At 48.0% G+C, this 23,989-nt stretch overlaps 1 protein-coding gene across 3 annotated transcripts in view; it reads left to right on the top strand.

Moving 5' to 3' along the window:
- Nucleotides 1-23,891, top strand: part of CHRNA2 (cholinergic receptor nicotinic alpha 2 subunit) — a 32,076-nt gene extending 8,185 nt beyond the window's left edge. Inside the window, exons 2-7 of one of the 3 annotated variants that reach the window (XM_077331366.1) lie at nucleotides 1,806-2,308; nucleotides 9,607-9,758; nucleotides 12,720-12,764; nucleotides 13,705-13,814; nucleotides 16,463-17,552; nucleotides 19,921-23,891. In XM_077331366.1, coding sequence (XP_077187481.1) covers nucleotides 2,152-2,308; nucleotides 9,607-9,758; nucleotides 12,720-12,764; nucleotides 13,705-13,814; nucleotides 16,463-17,552; nucleotides 19,921-20,046 — 1,680 coding nt within the window. In that variant the 5' untranslated portion in view covers nucleotides 1,806-2,151 and the 3' untranslated portion in view covers nucleotides 20,047-23,891. Of the gene's footprint in view, nucleotides 1-1,805; nucleotides 2,309-2,503; nucleotides 2,538-4,279; nucleotides 4,680-9,606; nucleotides 9,759-12,719; nucleotides 12,765-13,704; nucleotides 13,815-16,462; nucleotides 17,553-19,920 lie in introns of those variants that run through there. The other 2 variants (XM_077331368.1, XM_077331367.1) reach the window with 2 other exon arrangements.
- The last annotated feature ends 98 nt before the right edge of the window (nucleotides 23,892-23,989 follow it).

The raw sequence follows: 23,989 nt of genomic DNA, 5'->3' as shown, positions 1-23,989 counted from the left end.
ACCAGAAGAGTGATATTCCTAACTTTATTCATTATATCTAAGTGCTATTCAGAGACGTGATTATTCTTGCTTGGTAATCCAAATTACAATGCCAAGAAAGATGGACATGGGGGAAAGGCAGCAAAAGACAATAAAGCTCCATGCAGGATCGTCTTCTGGGCCTGCAGACTGAAGCAGGAGGCTTTTAATTAAAAAAAAGCCAGCCAAGGTGTGATGCACCTGCCAAGATGAAATATAACAGCTACTTCCCTATTTGGTTTCGGATTCCAATTGTAAAGGATTTATAGACTGGGCTAGGGACTGTTCTGCATGCAAATGTCAGTCCTTTGGTCTTTTCTTGAACGGGTCTGATCACGTTCCCCAACTTAAAAGAGAAGCACTTCATAGCGCAGAGTTGATTCTAAGCATCTTGCAGCTCTTGGATGGGGAGGGCTGCTGCTTTCATCCTACTCAGTCTGAAATATGAGATGGGTTTGGGCTTCCCCATGTCCCCAAGCTCTGTGCCACAAACCCTGGCTGTTTTAGGATGGATTGCAGTGGTGAGATAAGGATGCTCTTATTGCAGGAACCAGATCATGGATATTAAACGGTCCAGCCTTTTTCTTGGGCCAGCCTGGTCCATGTCTACCAAGCTAGTATCATAGTTTCTTGCATACAGTGTATCCCTTCCAGAGGGAGTATTTACATGTTGCAGTCGGTTTGATGCAGTGGTTAGAGCGCTGGACTAGAATCTGGGAGACCCGAATTCGAATCCCCACTATGCCATAGAAGATCACTAGGTCATCTTGAGCCAGTCACTCTTTCCCAGCCAGACCTACCTCACAGGGTTCTTCTAGTGAGCATAGAATGGAGGAAGGAAGAGAAGCAGTGTTAGAAGCTGCTTGGGTTCCCCATTGTGTAGAAAAGTGGTGTACAAATGTAAATAATTTTTTATCAAGACAGTGAGATATAGAGTTTAGAATACTGGATAAAGATCTAGGAGATCCAAATTCAAATCCCCACTCTCTCAAGGAAATTCACTGGGTCATCTGGGGCCTGTCGCACACTCTCCACCTAACTCACCTCCCAGAGATGTTGTGAGAATAAAACAGAGGAAAGGAAAATGACATAAGCCGCTCAAAAGTAAATAAGAAATATATCCATATTCTGTGCTTTTTAATATGCATGAGGATGAATGCAGGCAGGCCATACCCGATGGGACAGCCAGAACACAAAAAGCTTTGCAGAAACATAACAGGAGATCAAAGAGTAAGGATTCCCAATAAGTATAAAAGAAGGCAAAAGGAGGGTTCCTCTTCTGTTAACTCTGTGTGTGTGCATATACAGGGGGAGGGATTTTCATCCTTCTGCCCATCCTTTCCCTCAACTATATGTATATGGCATTACATTAGTATACATGTACACTTGAGAGCCAGCTTGGTGTAGTGGTTAACAGCAGTCTCCTCTACCCTGGAGAACTGGGTTTGATTCCCCACTCCTCCCCATGAAGCCTGCTGGATAACCTTGGGCTAGTCACAGATCTCTTAGAGCTGTTCTCGCAGAGCTTTCTTGGTCTCACCGGCCTCATGGGGTATCTGTTGTGAGGAGAGGAAGGGAAGGTGATTCGAAGCCGCTTTGAGACTCCTTTGGGTAGAAAAAAGCGTGGTGCGACCCCCTCGCTCTTCTTCTCCTTATGTAATTCTGTGGATACTAATTCTAAGGAAAAGGGAAGATTTGCTTTTCTTGCCCATCCCCACCCTTGCATCTCCCCAGCTGAAAGACTGCTTGTGCCACTGAGCTGCCATCTCATGGTCTTCTTTTTGCAGGCTTCTCCAGGGACTATTTCTTTCTTGGAGCAAAATCTCTGCTTATGGAGAGACCATCTTTGCTCTCCAATCAGATGTCTTCTTCGCTCGCCATCCTGCATGAGCAAGAGAGAGCATGTTCAGGGTGAACCCTCCCGGGAAGGAGTCCCGTTAGTGCCCATGACTTCTGCACCCCAGGCCGCTTGTTCTATGGTGCCTCAGGCACGACTCTCCAAGAAGAGACCAAAGTGAGGCCCTGCTGTCTGCCCCCAATGGAGAGCACCGCCTGCCCCAAGGCCCTGCCAGGAAGTGAACCACAAACAGGCACGTGCGGTTCTCATGTTGCTGCTCAGCACAGACTTTGCTAATGAAAAGAGACGTTCTGGATTTTTCCATCTTTGGCCAAAGTATTCCAGCGGGGGAGAAAGGATCCGCAGCTGCCTCTCGGAAGATGGATCCGCTTGCCGGTGGGTCCCCAGCCGTCAAGAACGTCATTGTCTGCTATTTCCTGGTGTCCTTGTCAGGTAACGGATGACTCTGTTTCCCCAATCCTGAAATTAGCTCCCCTACTGCCTAATCAAATTCAAATGCCTCCTTATGCAAATTAATGTGAAAAGTAATTAGTGTGAATCTGCAAGAGAATGCACAAGCAAAAATAGATGGAAAACAATGCCAGTTAACCCAAAAGACCCTTATTTTACAGAGGGAAAACCATTCTGAAAATGGAAAGTGCCTTCAAGGGTCAAAGGAAAGGTAATTTGCCAATGTAAAGGGCCTCTGTTGCAGCTTTGAGTGTTAGGGGTAATTGCCTCTTAAGACACCCTACCACTTTCTTGAAACAATGCTACTGTGTTGTCCAGCTCACTGTGTTTTCTGTAGCACGTTATCCGAATTCCCTTTTTGAGTATGTTTAATGAGTGTGGAATTCTTTCTTCTCTTTTTAGGAGGAGGGTGGGGAATCAAGGCTGCCATCTAAGTGCATAGATTCTGTAAGGCTCTCTATGAAACAACAGATCAGTTCACAACATGTATCACACACTAGCTTGCCTGAGTAGTGACCGAGACAGAACCAGCCTAGCATGCTGGCTCTTAAACTAGGACCTGGGTTCGAATCTCCACTCTGCTGAGGAGGCTTGCTGGGTGACTTTGGGTCAGTCATTCTCTCTCAGCCGAATTTACTTCAGAGGCTGGTTGTTCAGGATAAAACCGAGGAGGGGGGATGATGTAAGATGATTTGAGTCTCCACTGGAGACAAAATCAGATAATAAAGAAATGCAACTTAACAAGCAGAGAGTTGGTTTTATTTATTTATTTAGGAATTGTTTAGAAATTAGCTGGCTTGGGACAGTTTCCAACATTTTAAAACCAATACATAGTGATAAATACATTATCATAAACATTAAAACATTAACATTGGCTTTAAAATCAATCAAGCCAGATTGCTCATGCCAATATACTTAACACTTGGGAGGGGGGGTGATAGAGGATATAGAGGGAACCCCAGAGATGTTTTCATGAAATCATCATGAAAAGATGTCTAGGTGAGCCCTCGGTGCAGAAACGGTCGTGGAAATTTGGGGATAGAGGTGGGCAGTGTGGCATACAATGCCCTAGCGTCTACCCTCCAAAACATTTATTTTCTCCAGCGGAATTGATATCTATTGTCTGGTGGTAAGTTTTAACTCTGGGAAATTCCCAGGCCCCACCTGGAGGCTGGCATTCCTAGGGCATTATAGAATTCTTTGGGGGGCACGCTGGGAAAGGCAGCCCCTCATATGCAGGGCCCAGACTACATAAGGTTAGAACCAAGACCTTAAACTTGCTATGGGGTCACCATATTGTCTGGATGTGCCCCCTGTCTGAGCTGTAACTCCAGACAAAACTCAAGGAAAATCTGAGGCATTAAACTGGATGTATCTTTCGTTTACCCCCTTGGCCATTGACAGTTTTAGTGATGGAAATGCTGCCTGTTCTGGGGAGATGCATTCTCTGAGTCGGCAGCCTTTGGTGTTTGGAAGAGTGCAGTTTGACAAGCTCAGGGCATGATTTGGAAGGCACCATAGAGAACTCAGGCCCCTTTCCCTGTCTTTTCTCAGGAACCATTTCTCATTCAGGACTTAGTCATTCCTGCCTTCGATGCCCGAAGCTGTGAACAAAATCTTATGACTTTGTGTCAGTCTTTACGAGTTGATGTCAGATTGCACATGATCTGAGCTGAACCGTCACAATAATTGAGACAGTCACTTTCTACAGAAAGGTTGACAGAACAATTTGGGATATACTGCAAGACACAGAAAAGTATGAAATTGGGAAGCTGGAATGGAATCAAACACATCTGCTCAGTTTAGAAGTTACACAAAACGATAGTGAATGTGATCCTTCTGAATTAAGCCCACTATGAACGATGGTTGATAAGTTTCAGAGGGGAACCTTCTTGGTCTGCAGTAGAACAAGATTTGAGTCCAGTAACATCTTAGAGATCAACAAGATTTTGGGTATAAATTTTTGAGAGTCAAAGCTCTTGTATCTGACAAAGGGAGCTCTGACTCTTGAAAGCTTATAACCTGGCCTGTTGGTCACAAAGATGCTACTAGACTTGACCCTAGCTTGTTCTGTATCAAACCAGAATCTGAAACAATGGTTCAAAGTTGGTGTCCAAACCCTTGCAGATTACTTGGGTACAGAGATGCCTCTGGCTGGCTCGAGCAGCTCAAACCCTTTCCTCTCCTTTCCCAACCTCTCCTATGCAGTCTCAATTATCAATGAAAACAGAATTTGTCCAGGCGGATGAGTGTCTGCAAGCAGACTTCCAGTTCGACATACCCACTCAGCAGGCTATAATGCTATTGAGTCTTCCTTGCAAAGCAGCCATTTCCTCCCAGGGAACTGATCTTGGTTGCATGGAGATCAATTGTAATAGTGTGTATGTGTGTGCGTGTGCGTGCGCGTGGGGGGGTCTCTGGGGGCAGCAACCCTTGTTATGGACCACGGAAGGGTCCTGTGTGCTCGCTGTTGTGTCTGTGATTCTGCTGAGGACTGAGCTTGAGGCAGGATTGAAGTGGGTAAGGTAACTGTCCAATACGTTGCTAGATCCTGACTGCAGGATCCAGGCAGCGTAAACCGAAACTGGCCAATAGTGCACACTGAAGGGAAGAGCCATTGTTCCTGATCATATATAAGTTGGGGTTTCCCAAGGGGTTCTCGGTTCCCTTCTGCCTCTTGGAACACCATGCTGAGATCCTAATAAAGAGCTGATTGAACTCCCAACAGTCCTGGCTTCCTTGAGAGACATGGATTTGACGCTAGCTGTGCTGCTCTTCCCCTGCCCCAGCTGCATCGGTTCCAGATGTCCCAGTCCCAGTACTGTTTGCAGGGCCTGGGTGGCTGCCCAGGAGGTTGCCAGACTCTGTCAGTAGGGGGTGGGGCTCTGGAGCAGCATCTCACACAGCGGCTGTGGAGGGCCTGGTCTGAGTCCAGCAGCAGCATCTCCAGACATCGTTATCTGGATTTCTCTGGGCAGGATTGCCAGCTCTGGATTGGGAACTAACTGGAGATTTTTTTGGGGGGTGGAGTCTGAGGAGAGTGGGGCTTGGGGTGGGGAGGGGCGTCAGTGGGGTATAATGCCATAGAGCACGGGTAGTCAACCTGTGGTCCTCCAGATGTCCATGGACTACAATTCCCCAGAGCCCCTGCCAGCATTTGCTGGCAGGGGCTCATGGGAATTGTAGTCTATGGACAACTGGAGGACCACAGGTTGACTACCCCTGCCATAGAGTCCACCTTCAAAAGCTGCTATTTCCTCCAGGTGAACTTGTCTTAGTCGCTTTGGAGACCCATTGTAACCCCCGCAGATCTCCATCTGACTTCCGGAGGCTGCCAAGGCCATGTCTGGGTGACATTTTTCTCAGCCTAACCAACCTCACAGGGTTGTTGTGAGAATGGATAGGAGGACACCAGAATGATGCTGTAAGTCTCTTTGGGTCTCCACTGAAGAGAAAAATGGAGTATAAATATCTGAACCAAATAAATATGGTTGGTGAGAGAATCACTCTTCCACCTTTCCAGCCGCTGAGGGGGCCTGCTGCTAACTTCTCCGGACAACGGCCTTTGCTGCCCCAAAGACAGAGCTGTCCAGGGAAAGAAAGAGCGTGCTCAATTTATGCAGCAAATCTGCTTGTCAAACACGCTAATGGAAACAAATGAGGCTGGGTAAGCAGAGGCCGACTTTGCGCTGTGAGAAGCCCGGCTCTCATTTGCACCAAATTGTTGTTCAGAGCAGCATGAGGGAGCTGAACGAACAGGAGTCTCTTTGCTCTGTGAATTGTTTGCTTCCTTTCCTCTGAATCTTTATTCTGTGTTTGCCAGTTCATTGCTTGCCCTGGACCTAAGTGGGGGGCAGACACTACGCGGAACGCAAAGAAACCTGATTGCGTATTGATAGAGAGGAATAATTAAAAGAACGATAGTCATGTAATTAAGTCGCTTTTTCCATCTTCACCATCTTTTCGTTAATATTCGTCTAAATAAGAAAGCAGAATCAAGTTTAAAATTATATATATATACTACTAGTGGTACACATGTGTAACATTCTCTAATTTTGCTTTATATTCTCATGGCTTTCTTGTTTGTTGTAATCTACTTTGAGTTTCAGCAAGGAACCCAGACAATAAATGAAGTAGGAGACAAATAAATGCAGGCCTTATGAACCTACCCAATGAATGTGATCATATTCCCATTCCCTGCTTTTCGTGTCCCCTCCTCCCAAGATTAGGTAGGTGGCAACATGAGAGAGAGAGAAGGGAAGGTGATTGTAAGCTGCTTTGAGACTCCTTTGAGTAGTAAAAATCAGGTACCAAAACCATCTATCTCTGTCTCTGTCTCTCTATCAATTTGACCGTAAAGTTTCCAGTGATTCCTAGAGTGACTCTATGTCACTTCTCAGTTCCCTTCATGTCACCCCTCCCTCCTATTCCTGCCCCATGTCTCCACCATGTCTCCCCATGTCTCCACCCCAGTGAAGAGTCCCATACCAGTCCCGCCAGCCACCCATACACATGTAACCCTTGGGCCCTGAGTAGGGTCACCAGGCTGTATCTGGCATGCCCAAAGCTACAAGGCAATTCTTATGATATGGCATGTTGATGACATTTTAGAAATGAAACAGAATCCCCCCCCCCCCCCGTTTCTTAACTCATGAAATGATATATAACTGAAATGGGGAGGGGAGCCTAAGTTACAACTGAGTTCCAGCCCAAGAGAAATGCTGCTTCAGCCCTTCTCACATGAACAAAAGTTTAACAAGGTGCTCCTAAAGCCACCAAATAGGAGCAGTGATTCATCAGGGAGAGAGACCAGAAAATAGGGACAGTTGGAAATGCACTGAGGGCAAGCAGTAGAATTCCTAGCACGGACAGAGGAACTAGGCCTCCGTGAAAGAGTGTATCAGGGCACAACCATCTCCTAGTGGGGCGTGTGCTGTAGCCGGGAGTCCTTGTAGTGAGGGTGCTGTGCATAACAGCAGCTGCTGGGAAGAGAGAAGGAGGAGAAACTTAAGATGGGGTGGGTGGGAAGGAGTGGAAGAAGGAAAAGCTGCAAAGCTAGAAAAGGGAAAGAGGAACTAATGGAGGAGGGGGAATTTAAATGGCCCTTGTAAGCCCTTGCAGGTCCCCTGCTTGTAAACACTAAACATGAACAACAGAAACATGTTTGTTACTTGATGTGCACTTCTTAGGGTTTATGTTGGGCTTGGGTTGCCAGGTCCCTCCTGGCCATTGGCAGGGAAGGGGTTAGGTTGCCAGGTCCTGGCTGAGAAGTTCCTAGAGATTTGGGGATGTAGCCTGGGGAGGTCAGAGAGGTCAATGGGACACAATGGCATAGAATGCATCCTCCAAATTATCCATTTTCTCCCAGGGATCTGATCTCTGTAGTTCTACCTGAAGGCTGGCAGGGAAAAGTATCATGCAGTTCTCTTTGCAAGTGAGCCCTGGAAATGTGAGTTTAGAAGTGGACTTTTCAGACTAAAACGTCCTCAGATGAATTTTCTGGTCACCTGACAGTAAGTTTTACCAACTAAAACTTGGTATTGGACCTCGAAAGAGAGACCATCATCACCCAAGATCAAGGAAATATGGAGAGTGCTGTTTGCAACAAAGACACGGGCTCCGAGCAGCTCCTTTCATAGCCCACAGTAAGACTATGAAGGCCCATAAAATATATGGCCTGGAACAGAAACAGCCAAGTTGGCGGAACGGCCTCTTCATTAGCTAAAGAGGCTCCGTATTTTCTCAACTGGCAGCATCAGTAGTTGTAATTTGGCTGAGAATTTTGGCCTTGGTGGGCCTCGACTGCGGAATTGGACTTGCACTTCCTCAGCAGCCAGCATGCTATGGGATTATGTTACTTTACCTCACCGGGCCACAGGCAGGGTTGCCAGCTCTGGGGTGGAGATTTTGGGGGTGAGGCCAGGAGTGGGTGGGAATCTGTGACAGGGAGGGACCTCAGTGTTGCATAATGCCATGGGCCACCCTCCAAAGCAGACATTTTCTCTAGGGGAACTGAACTCTGTCACCAGGGCTGAATCTGCACGGAGATTTTAGGTCGATTAAATCCCTGCCGTCTATACTGAACACAATTTTCATTTTGATTTGGGGAGATTTAAATTTTCCATCTGCAATCAATCTGATTGAGCCGCAGTGACCCTACCTTTCCCCTGCGATATCCAGGAGCAGAGAAAACTCAGTATAATTGATCAAGCCACTTTTGCCAGTATTAGTGCAGATCTGTGTTTCCCTAGAATAACATCCTCCCCACTGAGGTAGAAAAGCAGTCTGCCCCTGATTGGCTGGGCGCCAGTTCCTGGTTGAAAGATTTACCTCCCAAGATTTATTTGTAAAATGTTTAAGGTGACTGTGCTCCAGAATCCCAGACTTCTGTCAGCAGAGATTTGCCTCATTTTATGAGAGGCTGCTGCTGGCTCGCCTCAGCTCCGCCCCCCTCCCTGCCAGCCCACCTGCTCATCCGCTCCTTTAGGAAAGGAAAGAGGCAAGCCGCCTCATGCGCAAGTGCAGAAGGGTTTCTGTTTCAAGTCAGGGGGGACAAAGCAAAAAGACTCGGGCTCAATTCGATCTGAATTCAGCCAGATCGACAGCAAGGAAAAAAAGTAAGTGCAAAATCAGGCCTTGGAAATGATCTGTTATTCCAGGATATCCCCAGGATCCCCAGCCAGAACAAATGGCCACCTCCAGCCTCAAAGCAGCAAGGACGTCCTAGGGCCCGCTGATGTATTTCCCAGATGCTGTCGAGGTTTGTGCATGGGAAGGGAGAACTGCACCCATGCCTTGGTGTGGAAACGGGCAATATGTAGTGGCTATATGTTATGGCTTTCCAGGTGAGTTCCAAAAGTTCATCAGGCATTCAGGACTGGTGGTCGGTGGTGTACAATTCAAGGGCCATGAGACTGAACTACGAAACTGGGAAGCCAGACAAGGGCTGCAAAGTACAACAGCACTTATTTTTGTTATACTTCACAAGGCCTCAGGCAGGCATCTCTCCGAGAAAATTGCCCGGTCTCAGCCCTTCACAGGAGAATGTCTGTTTTGCCTCTTTAAGCAAAAGTATTGCTTACCAAGAAACAAGGAATCAGTGATGTCATACCAACCTCCATGTAGGGCCTACTGTTCTGGAATAATGGCTGATTTCAAGACTACAGAGATCAATTCCCTTGGAGAAAATGGCAGCTTCAGGGGCAAACTCTGTGGTATACCATAGATTCTAGGTGAAACCCCTCCCCCAATTCCCCTCTTGTGCTCTCCATCTATTTCAGGATTTGCCCTGGGCCGGACGCAAACCCAGGCGGAAGAACGGCTCTTCAAGTACCTTTTCACAGCCTACAACAAGTGGTCCCGTCCCGTCCCCAATACTTCAGATGTTGTTATCGTCAGGTTTGGGTTGGCCATTGCACAGCTAATTGATGTGGTATGTATGTCATTTGATACTAGTCCTCATGAGAGCTGAGACAAAAGGGGGGGTGCTTTTTGCGGATGTAATTGAAAGCACCCCCTCTAGACAACTGGGGCAGGGCAAAAGCAGATGGAAGTATTCACATATTGAGGGCAGTATGATGCTGTTTGCTGTCGTGGGTTTTCTAGGCTGTGTGGCTGTGGTCTGCTAGCTTTAGTCCCTGATTCAAATGGGTAGCCGTGTTGGTCTGAAGTAGGATAACAAAATTAGAGTCCAGCAGCACCTTTAAGACCAACAAAGATTTATGTTTATGGACTCTGATTTAGTCCCTGATGTTTCTCCAGCAACTGTGGCTGGCATCTTCAGAGGAAGGACACAGCCGTAGGACACAGGCTTTAAACTGCAAGTAGAAGAAGAAGAAGAAGAGTTGGTTCTTATATGCCGCTTTTCCCTACCCAAAGGAGGCTCAAAGCGGCTTACAGTCGCCTTCCCTTTCCTCTCCCCACAACAGACACCCTGTGAGGTGGGTGAGGCTGAGAGAGACCTGATATCGCTGCTCGGTCAGAACAGTTTTATCAGTGCCGTGGCGAGCCCAAGGTCACCCAGCTGGTTGCATGTGGGGGAGTGCAGAATCGAACCCGGCATGCTAGATTAGAAGTCCGCACTCCTAACCGCTACACCAAACTGGCTCTTAGAGTAGTAGAGAGGAGTTCATCAGTGGAATCAGCTGCCTATGGCAGTGATGAGCTCCCTTTCACTGACAGATTTTAAGCAGTGGCTAGACAGATATGATTTAGATTTAGATTTAGATTTAGATTTAGATTTAGATTTAGATTTAGATTTAGATTTAGATTTAGATTTAGATTTAGATTTAGATTTAGATTTAGATTTAGATTTATTCCTCACCCAGAGAGTTGGTTTTCTCTACCAGAAGATATCTCAAAGCAGCTTCCAATCGTCTCCCCTTTCCTCTCCCCACAACAGACACCCTGTGGGGTGGGTGAGGCTGAGAGAGCCCTGATATCACTGCTCGGTCAGAACAGCTTTATCAGTGTCGTGGTGAGCCCAAGGTCAGCCAACTGGCTGCATGTGAGCGGAGCAGAGAATCAAACCTGGCTTTCCAGGTTAGAAGTCTGCACTCCTAACAACTATACCAAGCTGGCTCTTAACTGTGGGGAGAAGCAGAGTGGCATAGGTCTGTCCCAGCCCTATTTCCGTTGTATTGGGAATGGGGGTGACGGAGTGGCATAGGCCTGCCCCAGCTCTGTTTCTGCAGGCTCCCCATGCAGGCTCCCTTTGGTGAAGAAGTGCAAACTGGTAGCTAGCCCAAAGTATAGGTGTAATTCTGTTAACAAATTATCTGAAAATATTTGTCTGCTGTCACTTCTTGTGCTGTGGGAGTGGCCTGATGTGACTCCCAGGGGTGTGGCAGGGAGGTGTGGCTGAAGAATGTTTCAGGGGATTCTAAAAGGTTGAGAAAGGCTGCTTTAGGCTGATCCTGCATTGAGCAAGGAGTTGGACTAGATGGCCTTCATGACACCTTCCAACTCTATGATTCTATGAGTCTAAGATGGGAATCACTACTTGTAGAGTGCAGTGAACAGTTAATGAGCATTTTATTTACCTCGTGTGTGTGTGTGCAATGTATCACATTCCTTTCTTATCTTGGAGTCTCCTGGGGCTGGAGTGGAACTAGAAAGCTCCTTTCCATTGTTTGTTTGGAGTTCATTAGCAAGTCCATTTGGACTTGCATTTGGATGGAATTCATTAGAAAGTCCACAATCAAGATTTTGCCTACCTTATTTGATGAACTGTTGAGAGGTGTTTTTAGAGTCCCATGATTTTTTATTCTTGCCAGAAACACATAATTTGGTTCTGGAAGAGCAGAAAGTTGAACAGAAATGAACCTGACTGTTCAGAAAGTTTGGGAGGAGTGTCCTCAAAAAATACTTTACACACACACTTTGAAATCCTCAGGTCTGAACAGAAAATGGTCTGATTCAGGCAACATCTTAAGGTTTTTTTCTTTTGGATGCCTTGAGTCCCCCTTCCCCCCTACGAATGGCTTTCTCAACACTTAGCCAGTTGCCCAGGCATTTTGTTAACAGTACTGTTTTACAGCTTTGTTCCTTTCCTTTTACCTGCTTTTCTTCTTGCTTTGCTGCTGCTTTCGATTGCTGTTTTTATGCTGCTGCTTTAGTGATATAATTATTTACTTCGGGAATTCACTGTCAGCAGAGTCAATGGCTTGAAAAGAGCATCAGACATGTTCATGGAGAGTGGGTGTCTGCAAGCTATGGGGACTAAGTAGACCCTCCACGTTCAGAGGCAATAGACCAAGTGGAACCTCCATGTTCAGAGGCAGTAAACCTCAGAGGTTAGGGAACAGAAAGAGTGGGAGGTCTTGGTCTCTGCGTCCAAGAATACCTAGTGGGCCGCTATGTGAGGCTGGATGCTGGTTGGGCTGTAGGTTTGATACAACATGAGCATCCTTGGCCATATTTCATAGTCATGAGCATCCTTAGGCATACTTCATGGATTGTCCCATGGCACATCTGTATTTTGTTGCTGAATGCACCCCAGAAGCTAAAACCAGCCGCACCATTCAGAAAGCAGACCTGTTTCCTCTCTGGAGACTATGGAAGTGTTGTGAGCTGCTTGTGAACGCCATTCTCAGATGTCTTGGCACAGGCATTGGGCATCCTTGGTTTGCGGGACTGCCATTGTGTTTGGCATTCCAGAGCAACCCCACTGGGTGTATTTTAAATATTTTAGAATTTATGTTAATTTTGTGCATTTAAATGGTTTGCTGAGCCTTTGGAGGAAAGTGTGCCAGAAATATAATAAACAAACAAGTGAAGCTGTCTTATCTCCCCCTTTTGAGGCCTGAATGTTGCAATAAGAACTGTCTGCACTGGTAGCTTCTGTTCTGATCAAAGCTTTTCTTCGGCTTCCCCACCTTTTCCACCCATCCAGGATGAAAAGAACCAAATGATGACCACCAACGTTTGGCTGAAACAGGTGCGTGAAGGGGGAAGGACGCGTTCAAGCAAAGTTGGAGGCTGGGGTAGCGTTCCCACGCTGCAACCTGGAATTCCTGGAGACAGGCATTGCCCTCGTGCACAGTGTCATGGGGGGGGGGGGAATGAAAGCAATGTCCTGATTTCCAGCAAAGATGCTCTAGGATTTGCACAGACTCAGTGATTAAAACACAGCATTTTTGACAAATCCTTGAGTGCCCTGGCATTCCAGTAGGGTGGTGGCAGGCCCACGGGCTTCCCACTGACCTTTCAGTTGCTGGCAGGCAACAGAGAGGATCACTGAGAGGTCTCCCACCAGAGCAGGAGGCCTGTTGACTCCCGGAACCCCTCCAGGGATCGTGGCCAAATGTAACCAAAGATCAGACTCCTCCGTCTTTTGCGATTGTGGAGAATGCAGGGAGAAAGTTGGCAGAGGTGAAGCTTGCCCTGCCACAAAGGGTGAGAGGCTCTGTTCCCTTGTTGGTGCAAATATACAGAACTCTTGTTCTCTTGGCAGAAGAGGCCTGAAAAACGGAGCTCTTCTGCCAGGCGTTTGGTAGGGGCCAATGAACATCTGGATGACTTAACTAAACAGCCTGGGGCTACCTATATAGACCCCCTGAAAAACCAAAAATCAAGACACTCTTTGATTTAGTCTGCCCACACAGCTGATTGACCGTTTTTTGATGATTTATTGTGTATGTTTTTATGACTGTGCTGTAAGCTGCCCAGACCTGGCAATGCCAAAAGAGGCAGGATATAAATATAAAAATAAATAAATAAATAAATATCATCAATAATAAAGCAAGTGGTGTGTAACTGGGTCAACATGCCTAGGACAAGCGAGCTGCCAGGTTTACTTTAGGCGGTGGATACCCTCAGGGAAGGGCAGGTCAACCATCTGAATCCGTGGCCATTAAGAATAGTTTCTTGACCACCAGGAGTGGAATGACTACAAGCTGCAGTGGAATCCAGCTGATTTCGACAACGTCACTTCAATCCGTGTGCCGTCTGAGATGATTTGGATCCCGGACATCGTATTATATAACAAGTAGGTATTATCACAAGTGTGCTCTGACCTGGATGGCCCAGGCTAGCTTGATCTCATCAGATCTTGGAAGCTAAGCAGGGCTGGTCCTGGTTAGCATTTAGATGGGAGACCACCAAGGGGTACCAGGGGCGTGATGCAGAAGCAGGCAATGGCTTTGAAGATACTAAGGCAGGGGTAGTCGAACTGTGGTCCTTGCCAGCGTTTCCTGGCAGAGGCTCATGGAAATTGTAGTCCATGGACATTGACGGCAAAAGAAACAGGATTGTACCAATATATAAATTCACAGGGAGACAATGGAGGGAGACATTTTCCAGATTCACCTCCCAGCAAATCCAGTTCTCCAGGAACGAGTGCTGGGAAAGATCTCTTGGGCCAATGGCTTCATTTAACACAAGGCCATTTCATATGTAAATATTTTATATGTACCTTGTCTTAAATGCTGCTTTAATTTAAATCTTTAAGTGTTTTGATGCCCAGCCTTAAGCTCAAGCATCAGGCCTCAAAAGCTTAAGCATGGTTCGCCCTGGGAGACCACCAAGGAAGTCCAGGGTTGCTACACAGAGGCAGGCTGTGGCAAACCACACCCTGTCCTTCACTTGCCTTGAAAGCCCCAAGGGCTTGCTGGAGGTTGCATCCTGATGGCACTCTCCACTGCCAGTGTTCTGATGTTCATGGCCTGGGGGAACGGCAGCACAGAAACTGTTTAAATACATATGTCCCCTCTCATCCTGAAAACTGTCCATCTGCTTGGGTGAACTTGATAGCTCGTAGATTTAAGGCAGTCATTTGCTGGAATGCGTGTGTGCATCAGTCACCACCCAGAGCTGGAAACCCTACTTGTGGCCTTCCCAGAACCATCAGTCTAGGGGCTGCTAGAAATTGGGTGTGAGGCATGGTGGGCTGCTGGTCTGTTCCAGCAGAGCTCTTCTGATGTTGTGTCACAAAGAAGTGGCCATGAGCAAGCCTGGCACCAGTTTTTCCCTTCTGATTGGGGCATATTCTTGGGTATGAGGACTGGTTCAAAAAGAGGAAAGTAGGGAGGGGGGAAAGGGCCAGTATGCCACTGGCAACCTCTGTTAAGTGTGCAATCACAAGAGACGGTGTCCCATTTTGGGGGGGATACCTGAAAAACACTGCCTTGAGGGAAGAGCAATGCACAGACTTAACAAGGGAGGGGGGGCATAGTCGGCCCATTTTTGTGCAAGATTCTCAGCTGGCTAGAGCACAAGTTATGGGGAAATGCCTGTTTCCCCTCTCATTTCTTGCGCTTTTGCTGCCATCAAGTGGTAACTGTGGCTAATGGCACTTTCTCCAGTTCTCCACTGAGATCTATCGTTTTGAAAACAAGAAATAAATCCTCATAATACTTTTTGTTAGAACCAAATAAATTGACAGAAAACTTGGTGCAAGCGTTTGGAGCTCCAGAGAAGTCCCCATCAGGCTGTTTCTTCAGAACACAGTGTTAAGTTTGGGTCTTGCATGCATCAGCCAAGAGATGTGAGCAAGAAATGAGTTTGACTTTTTTGCTGGCACGGTGTCACCTTACAGCAAATTTTACGGGAAGCTGAATTCCATTCATTCTTTGTACTTTGACAGAAATAGAGGATCTATCTCAAATCACCTATCAGCCAAATGAGAAACACAGATCACTTGCTGGGGGAAACTTCAGAAGAAAGTACCATATAGCCTCTGTATTCACTGTAGATTTGGAGAATCTTTTTTTTCTTAATATAGAATCCTAGATCTGGGCCATACAGGCCATCTAGTCCAACCCCCTGCTCAACACAGGATCAGCCCAAAGCATCCATGATGAGTATCTGTCCAGCTACTGCTTAAAGACTGCCAGTGAAGGGGGAGCTCACCACCTCCTTAGGCAGCAGATTCCACGGCAGAACTACTCCGACTGTGAATCCCTCCCCCCCAATATCTACCATTCTACACATAGTTTAAACCCATTGCTGTTGCCAACACAAACCTTTTCCTGCCCTCCATGCAAGAGAATAAGGAGAGATGAATGCAGGAAAGAGCATTCATTCATTCTCAGTCTGGAGAAGAGGAGGTTGAAAGGGGACATGATTGCTCTCTTTAAATATTTGAAAGGTTGTCACTTAGAGGAGGGCAGGGGGCGGTTCTTGTTGGCAGCAGAGGATAGGTCCTACAGTAATGGGCTGTAAATTACGTGGAGAATGATACTGGCTAGATATCAGGAAAATATTTTTCACAGAGTAGTTCAGCAGTGGAATTGGCTATCTAACGGGGTGATGAGTTCCCCTCCACTGGCAATCTTTAAGCAGTGGCTGAGCATATACTTATCCTGGATGCTTTGAGCTGATCCTACATCGACAGGGGGTTGGACTAGGTGACCTATTTGGCCCCTTCCAACTCTAGGATTCAAATGACTGAGCCCACTTGCTGCTGTGGCTGGCATTGCTTCACCACATTTTGTAAAACAAAAGCACAATTTCTTTTCTTTTCTTGCTGTGTCCATACCTATCTATTTAGAAGACCATATCATGCATCCTAGGCAGTGGATTCTAGCCTCACCCCCCAAAAAGACCCCTTACACCGCCATAACTTAGCAGGTCCGAAGTGCCACAGGTCTTTGGGTTGTCTCCACCCGCACTAATTCCCTGCCCCTCTGTCTTCAGTGCAGATGGGGAATTCGCAGTGACCCACATGACCAAGGCCCACCTCTTCTCGAACGGCAGCGTGAAGTGGGTCCCGCCAGCCATCTACAAGAGCTCCTGCAGTATCGACGTGACCTTCTTCCCCTTCGACCAGCAGAATTGCAAAATGAAGTTTGGCTCCTGGACCTACGACAAGGCCAAGATTGACCTGGAGAGCATGGAGCGCCACGTGGATCTGAAGGACTACTGGGAAAGTGGGGAGTGGGCCATTATCAATGCCGTGGGCACCTACAACACCAAGAAATACGACTGCTGTACTGAGATCTATCCCGATATCACGTACAGTTTCATTATCCGCCGCCTGCCGCTGTTCTACACCATCAACCTCATCATCCCCTGCCTTCTCATTTCCTGCTTGACGGTCCTCGTTTTCTACCTGCCCTCCGACTGCGGAGAGAAGATCACCCTCTGCATCTCCGTCCTGCTGTCCCTGACCGTCTTCCTCCTCCTCATCACTGAGATTATCCCGTCCACCTCTCTGGTCATCCCGCTGATCGGCGAGTATTTGCTCTTCACCATGATCTTTGTCACCCTCTCCATTGTCATCACCGTCTTCGTCCTCAACGTCCACCATCGCTCGCCCAGCACCCACAAGATGCCACGGTGGGTCCGTACCGTCTTCCTGGATTTCATCCCCCGCTGGCTTTTCATGAAGCGGCCACCGGTGCTGACCCCGGCCCTGAGGGTGGCCAGCGAGGAGGTGATTGGGCAGTACGACATGCCCCCGGCCAACCTGAGCACATCGCGGTGTTGGCTGGAGACAGATGTGGACGATAAGTGGGGTGAAGAAGAGGAGAGCAACGAGGAGGGGACGCCTGCTGGCCGGCTCCCCCTCCAAGGGGCTTGTCCCCCCCATTGCCTGCATTACCGCTACACTTGCGCCCGTCACCTGGGAAGGGGGTTTGTGGAAGTGGTGCAGCGGCCGTCGGCCAAAACAGAGAATCTGCCGTCATCTGACCAAGGGTTGCGGCTCTCTCCAAGCATCCTGAAGGCGCTGGAAGGGGTGCACTACATTGCCAACCACCTTCGGGCTGAGGACGCAGACTTTTCGGTGAGTCACTGGCTTTCAGATCAGCCTCGCTGGGTTGGAATTGTGGTTCATTTTGTTCCTAATAGAAGTCCCGCCAGATATGTCCAGAACCCCTTCAGTATGGGAATGGCTGTGAGTCACTTTCCCACCTTCCCTCAATGGCATCTGGCCAGCTGCTCTTCAAAATGCAACACAGAATGAGATGGAATCCTGGCCTTCCAGGCAAAGCTGTTCCTAGGTCTGCAACGGTCTTACACAGAATCAGATTAGTGGCCCAGTGCTCTCTGCCATGACCCATAGCGAGTCTCCACGTGCTTTTCCCCCAATCTTCCATGGGATCTTTTCAACTGGAGGTGTTACGTATTGAACCCAGACCCCTTTCATGCAAAGCATGCAATGTGAACTGCCCACTACATTTAAAACAAAGAGACCTTTTCAGGGGTTACACAACTTCTGATCCTCCCAATAGGCACGGTTACCATTTGTCTGAAACGAAATAGCTACTGCAGGTATCAGGAGGCTCACATGTAGCCTGTGCTCCCAATACCCCCTGAAAAGGTCTAGAGAGGCAGACTTCTGGATTCTTACAGCACATGACATGGATCCAGCATATGGACGTAAGGAGACAGGTGGTATGAGGACAGCGTATAGCAAGGATATTTTGCAGCTGACCAGGGAAGAGAGAAATCTTTTGCTCAGACTAAGATGCTGGTTGTACCCTTTGTACCATAAAGCAGCTGTCCCCAACCTCCGGTCTGGGGATTGGTACTGGTCTGTAGATCAGTTGATACCGGGCCACGGTTCCTCCTCGTCCTCCTCCCCAGCTGCTGCCTCGGGGGCTGCCCTGCCACTATGCCACCGGCTCACCTTTGGTGCTTTCTGGCGGCCGCCATGGCCGGGGCTCCCCCTTGGCGTGGCACTGCGCAGCTGCAGCTGGCAGCACCCCCCCCCCAGTGGCCGGAAGGAATTCAGGGGAGCTGGAGGGAAAGCAAGTGGAGCAGGGGCTCAGGTGGCGGTGGTGAAGTCCCTTGGCCAAAGACTACCCCCCCCCCCGGGCCTCAGTAAAACTATCAAGCGTTGACTGGTTCCCAGTGATAAAAAGGTTGGGGACCACTGCCATAAAGGGCCTCTGGTAGTGTGTTTCCATGTGCACTTGCATTGATTCAGCACAACTGTTCAGTTCTGGTGGTGTGGCTGTTGCATAACAAAAGGCAGGCATTTTTTTAAATTTTATGCACTCCTGAACTTCCATCCCCTGCTGGGGATTGATACTTATTCATATGTGGTCAGGAGAGGACAGCAGGAAGGAAGAGGCCAGGTCTCTTTCTGGCTGCAGCGAACCCTGGTGTCCTCTTCACAAGCCATTGGCCTTGCATGGGTCAGACACCTTGTTGAGAACAGCAGGGCACCTCACTTGTGTAACTCCCATTTATGTTTTTGGCAGGGTTATACACTCTGCACTGGAAGACAACTCTGTAGCATTATACACTGCTGAAGTCCCTCCCGTCCTCTTTCACCTCCAGGGTCAAATCTATAAAATGTCTCACCCCGGAGCTTGCAACCTTAAATCATGCCCCCCCCCCCTACATGCACACACATAGTGGAGGGATTTGGCAAGGTCCAGGTTGAGTCCTGGGAGTGTTTCATCCTAGGCAACATAGCACGAAGAGAACCAGGCTCAAGAGAGCAGAATGTTTAGAGGAGGTCTTTGCTCTCTGCAGGTTCCAACTTGCTGGTCATTCCTGGCCCCAGAGAAGCTCGCCTGGCCTCAACCAGGGCCAGGTCCTTTTCAGTCCCGGCCCCTACCTGGTGGAATGAGCTCCCGGAAGAGCTACGGGTCCTGCAGGAGCTTTCTGGTATTCCGCAGGGCCTGCAAGATGGAGCTCTTCCGCCAGGTCTAGGGATGAGGCCAGTGCAAAGAGAAGATCAGTTGAGGGCCCCCCTACCTTCAAAAGTAGATACGAACACCTTTGAACATTGTGGTGGAGATTAGTTATGGTACCCTCTCACTGTCCCCACTCGTAGCCGTGTTTGATGGGGAGGTTGATGTTGTTACCACCATTTTGTAATTTTGTGCTTTGTGTTAATGTTTTAATAGGGTTTTATTGGGGGGGGTTATCGTGTATGGCAGGGGTAGTCAACCTGTAGTCCTCCAGATGTCCATGGACTACAATTCCCATGAGCCCCTGCCAGCAAATGCTGGCAGGGGCTCATGGGAATTGTAGTCCATGAAGATCTGGAGGACCGCAGGTTGACTACCCCCGGTATATGGGATTGACTTGTAACCTGCCATGAGCCGGCTTGCCAAGAGTGGTGGGAAATAATAATAATAATAATAATAATAATAATAATAATAATAATAATCCAATGAGTGCTGATGTGTTCCCAGGTGAAAGAAGACTGGAAGTACGTTGCAATGGTGATAGACCGCATCTTCCTCTGGATGTTCATCATTGTCTGCTTGCTGGGGACCATTGGGCTTTTCCTCCCACCTTTCCTGGCCGGCATGATCTAGCATCCGTGGAGCTGAGGATCCACCCACTTCCTCCCAGATGGCAGCATCACGGGTGTCCAGCCACAGCAACAGCCACACAAGCTCCTCTTCTCCTACTCGGGGGCTCCCACTAAGCAGTCGTCATCAAGAGGAGCCCAGATTGGAAGCATCTCTTACCTGTGGCTCCTTACCTGGAACTGGATCCTTTTTCAGCTAATAGAACCAGCCCCCTCCTTTTTAAAATGGTAACAATAATAGGGACTGGGAACTCGAACAATTTTTCAAACTTTTATTTGCCTGGCGTTACTAGTACTGTAGCTGGTGGTGCAGGGAGGGAAATCCGCAGACTGGCAAAGAGCCTCGGCTTGCTAAGGAAGCCTTTTATGAGTTGCTGCTGAGAATGTATGCATTTGTTACTTTAAAAAAATCCTGTCCTTCTTCCAAGAAGCTCTGGCAACGTATATCGTTCTCCTCTAGCTTATCCTCACCCTTTGAGAGATCGTAGGCTGAGAGTGAGGGACAGGCCCAAGGTCACTCTGTAAGCTTCCATGGCAGAGTCCGTGGATGATGCCCAATGATGCCAATTCTCCCTGTGCTGCACTGGGAGAACAGGCCTGTGCAGTGGCAATGGAGTAACCATGTGTTCCATGTCTCCAGAAACCCTGGCCACTTCACATGGAAGCCCATTTTTATTGCCCTTTCATCTGCATAGCCCCAGCCTAGGTTCCATTTCCCGGTTTGAGACTGAACATTGGGAACTGACTGGTTTATCAATATATCTTCAGCGTCTCCCCTATTATTTGGTGCAATGGTGAATCAAGATCTGCTCATTCAAAGGTGGGAGCCACACGGGACAAGCTCCGATGTGCAGCCACAATCTACAGCCTGTGAAAAGTCCCAGGGGAATCCATGCATATCTTTCCGTGCCGTCCAAAGAAGAGCAGGGTGAGGCTGGTATGCTCCTAAGATTGGGTCAAATGCTTCCTACACTGTTTTATTCTGTTCTCAGCATCCCAAGGCTGCATGATCCTTAGAAAACAAACAAACCCTGAAATACATTTCTGGAATCAGAATAAGAAATTTGTGTTTATGAAACATACAGAGCTCTGTTTACAGGCAACTGAGGATTCCAATGGGCACCGAGGAATTTTGAAAAATGAAAAAACATGTCTGCTTTGAAATGGAAAAAAAGCAAAGAAAGTTTTGTATAACTATCGGTTCTGTCCTGGATTTTCTTGAGTTTACATGCCCTGAAAGTTGCCAGTGAATGGAGGGCACAGCTTGGCAGGAAATAAATCCCCATCCCCACATTAGTTCTCTCCTGATCTGCCCCAGGCATTGAGGGGTGGAGAAGAGGCAGCTTGATCCCACTAAGCCAGCTGGGCCGGCCCTCCCTTGCAGGGTGGGGCATGCCCAAAGACCCATCCTTCAGAGAATTAGAATTACTCAGAGCTGGAAGAAACCACAAAGGGCTGTCCAGTCCAGAGCTTACCCCTCCCAACACACACCTTCTGGCGGACATCAAGAATAACATTCAGAACATGGATCCTTCCTTGGCTCTGCCGTCTTTTCCATGGGAAAGGGGTGGTGGCCTCACCTTTGTGGCCCGGCTGCTACTTCCTGGAGAATGGTGTTGCGGCCAAGGGCTCAAAACAATGGTTGAAAGGAGGGGCTCAGAAACGTTTCTGGAATAGGCTCCAAGTTTTCAATTAGCCCAAATAAAAGCCTCATGGGAGGCAGTGGTGGGAAGGGGGGTCACTATTCCTGAGCCCCTTGGATTATTGTGGCTTTCCCCACCCCACCCCTTTCCTATCTACCTACCACATTCCTCCAAGGAACTCAGGGTGGGATGCTTGTGGTCTCCCCACTTGATCCCTAGGCCACCCAAGGGTCTTGATGGCAGTGTGTGGATTTGATCCCAGATCTCCCAGCATCTAGTCCAACACTCTGACACTCCTTGGCAGTGCCGAGACTCCCTTCCAATGACCCTCCAGGCAGACTCCCTCAGGCTGTTGGTCCTTGACGTCAGGGGTAGCCAACCAGGGTCCTCCAGATGTCCATGGACTACAATTCCCATGAGCCCCTGTCAGCGTTTTCTGGCAGATGCTCATGGGAATTGTAGTCCATGAACATCTGGAGGACCACAGATTGACTACCCCTGCTTTACGTGGTTTCTCTTCCTGTGACATCACTTGGCCAGGTCGCCGAGGGCAGGGTCAAGTTGTCATCTGTTACCCATCCACTGTAGAGGAGCATGGAAAATACATCATCCTTCCCCCTCCCATCTAAAATGCTGCATTTGTTAAAAATAATAATAAGGCCTTTTCACGTCTACTCCATCCGCAGAGTAAATTACATCTGATTAAATTTCCGTGGTCATTTCCATAGCAACCGCTTTGCTTCTGCTATGCAGCCGGTAACATGGAACTCCTTTTGTTCTCATGGCACATACTAGGAATCCTTGGGTTTGATGCAGTGAATCCAAGAGACTCTTGTATTTCCTTGGGACAGGATGAGAAGTAGTGGCTCTGCATCGCAGTACTTCTAATGCCCTGACAACCTTCAGGGAGAAGTATCCAGCATCACCTGCACTGATCTGGATGCCCACATGTGCGGAGAACTGATGCTGTGCCAGACTAAATGCACCACTTGGGCTTGGCTGGTGAGAGCTGAGGTGTGTGCATATGCAAGCACATCCTGTGTGGTGTTGCTTGGCAGTGGGAGACCAGTGGGAGATCAGTGGGACATGCTCTGTGGCTTGGGAGAGGCTAGTAGTGCCAAGGGAAGTCTGATCCTTTCACTGGTTTGTGCACCCACAGGGCAATACTAGCTCCTCTCCATGCCCCAGGCATATTAAGCCCACTTAATTTCAGCCCTGAGAAGTCCTGGGGCTCAAACCTACCTGGAAGCTAAGTGCATTGTGAAGCCGGGTCCTTCTCCCATAGCAAATATGAATCAACACAGCCAAACACAACTAAGAGAAAATACATGAATGGGAAGATTTGTCCTTTCCTCAATATGTTGACTTTAAAAGCAAAACATACATAAAAAGCAGCAAGGAGGCAGTAGGATCATAGAGCAACCAGAAGAAGAGTTGGTTCTTATATGCTGCTTTTCTCTACCCAAAGGAGTCTCAAACGGCTTATAGTCACCTTCCCTTTCCTCTCCCCACAACAGACACCCTATGAGGCAGGTGAGGCTGAGTGAACCCCGATGTTACTGCTTGGTCAGAACAGCTTTATCAGTGCTGTGGTGAGCCCAAGGTCACCCAGTTGGCTGCATGTGGAGGAGCATGGAATCAAATCTGGCTCGCCAGACTAGAAGTCAGCACTCCTAACGACTACACCAAGCTGGCTCTACACCAATCAGGCCCCGAGAATGGACGAAGGATGGAAAATATCTTTTAAAGGAAATAAATAACAATAATGCTATTCCGTATCTTTGTAGTGCTTTCAACATTTGAAATACTTTGCCCACATTGTCCTGTTGGAATGCATGCAATAACCCTGAAAGGTAGACCAATATGTTCCATATTATAAATTTGGGGTGTGTGCTGAGGCTGAGAGAGAAGCTTTCCTAAATGAAGCTCTGGCACAGTTAAGATTTGAGCAGAGTTCCATGGAACTCACCATACGTTGCACTACACTCTTAGGACCAGCTCAAGAGTACATGATGCTGCTTTATAGCCAAGTCCATCCAGCCAAGTTCCATCTCTTCCAATTGACAGCAGAGAACTTTCCCAAGACCCAGTATTTGCCATCCTTTTAATGGGAAACTGAATCTTGGACCTGAAGCCTACAAAACCCATGCTCTACCATGCAGTTATGGCCTTCTCTGGACTTGCCAGGACCTTCTCTTCAAGCAAATCACAGGCTCTCAATCTAAGCTGCATTCTCTCAGCGCCAGGCTAGCACAGAACTTTGATGTTCAAATTAGAAGTGGCGAGCCCATGAAGCTCTTTCAA

The sequence above is a fragment of the Paroedura picta genome, chromosome 1 (assembly GCF_049243985.1).
Source record: "Paroedura picta isolate Pp20150507F chromosome 1, Ppicta_v3.0, whole genome shotgun sequence".
Lineage (NCBI taxonomy): Eukaryota > Metazoa > Chordata > Lepidosauria > Squamata > Gekkonidae > Paroedura > Paroedura picta.
Note: the sequence above shows the minus strand (reverse complement) of the source record. Positions and strands in the feature narration are given on the sequence as shown.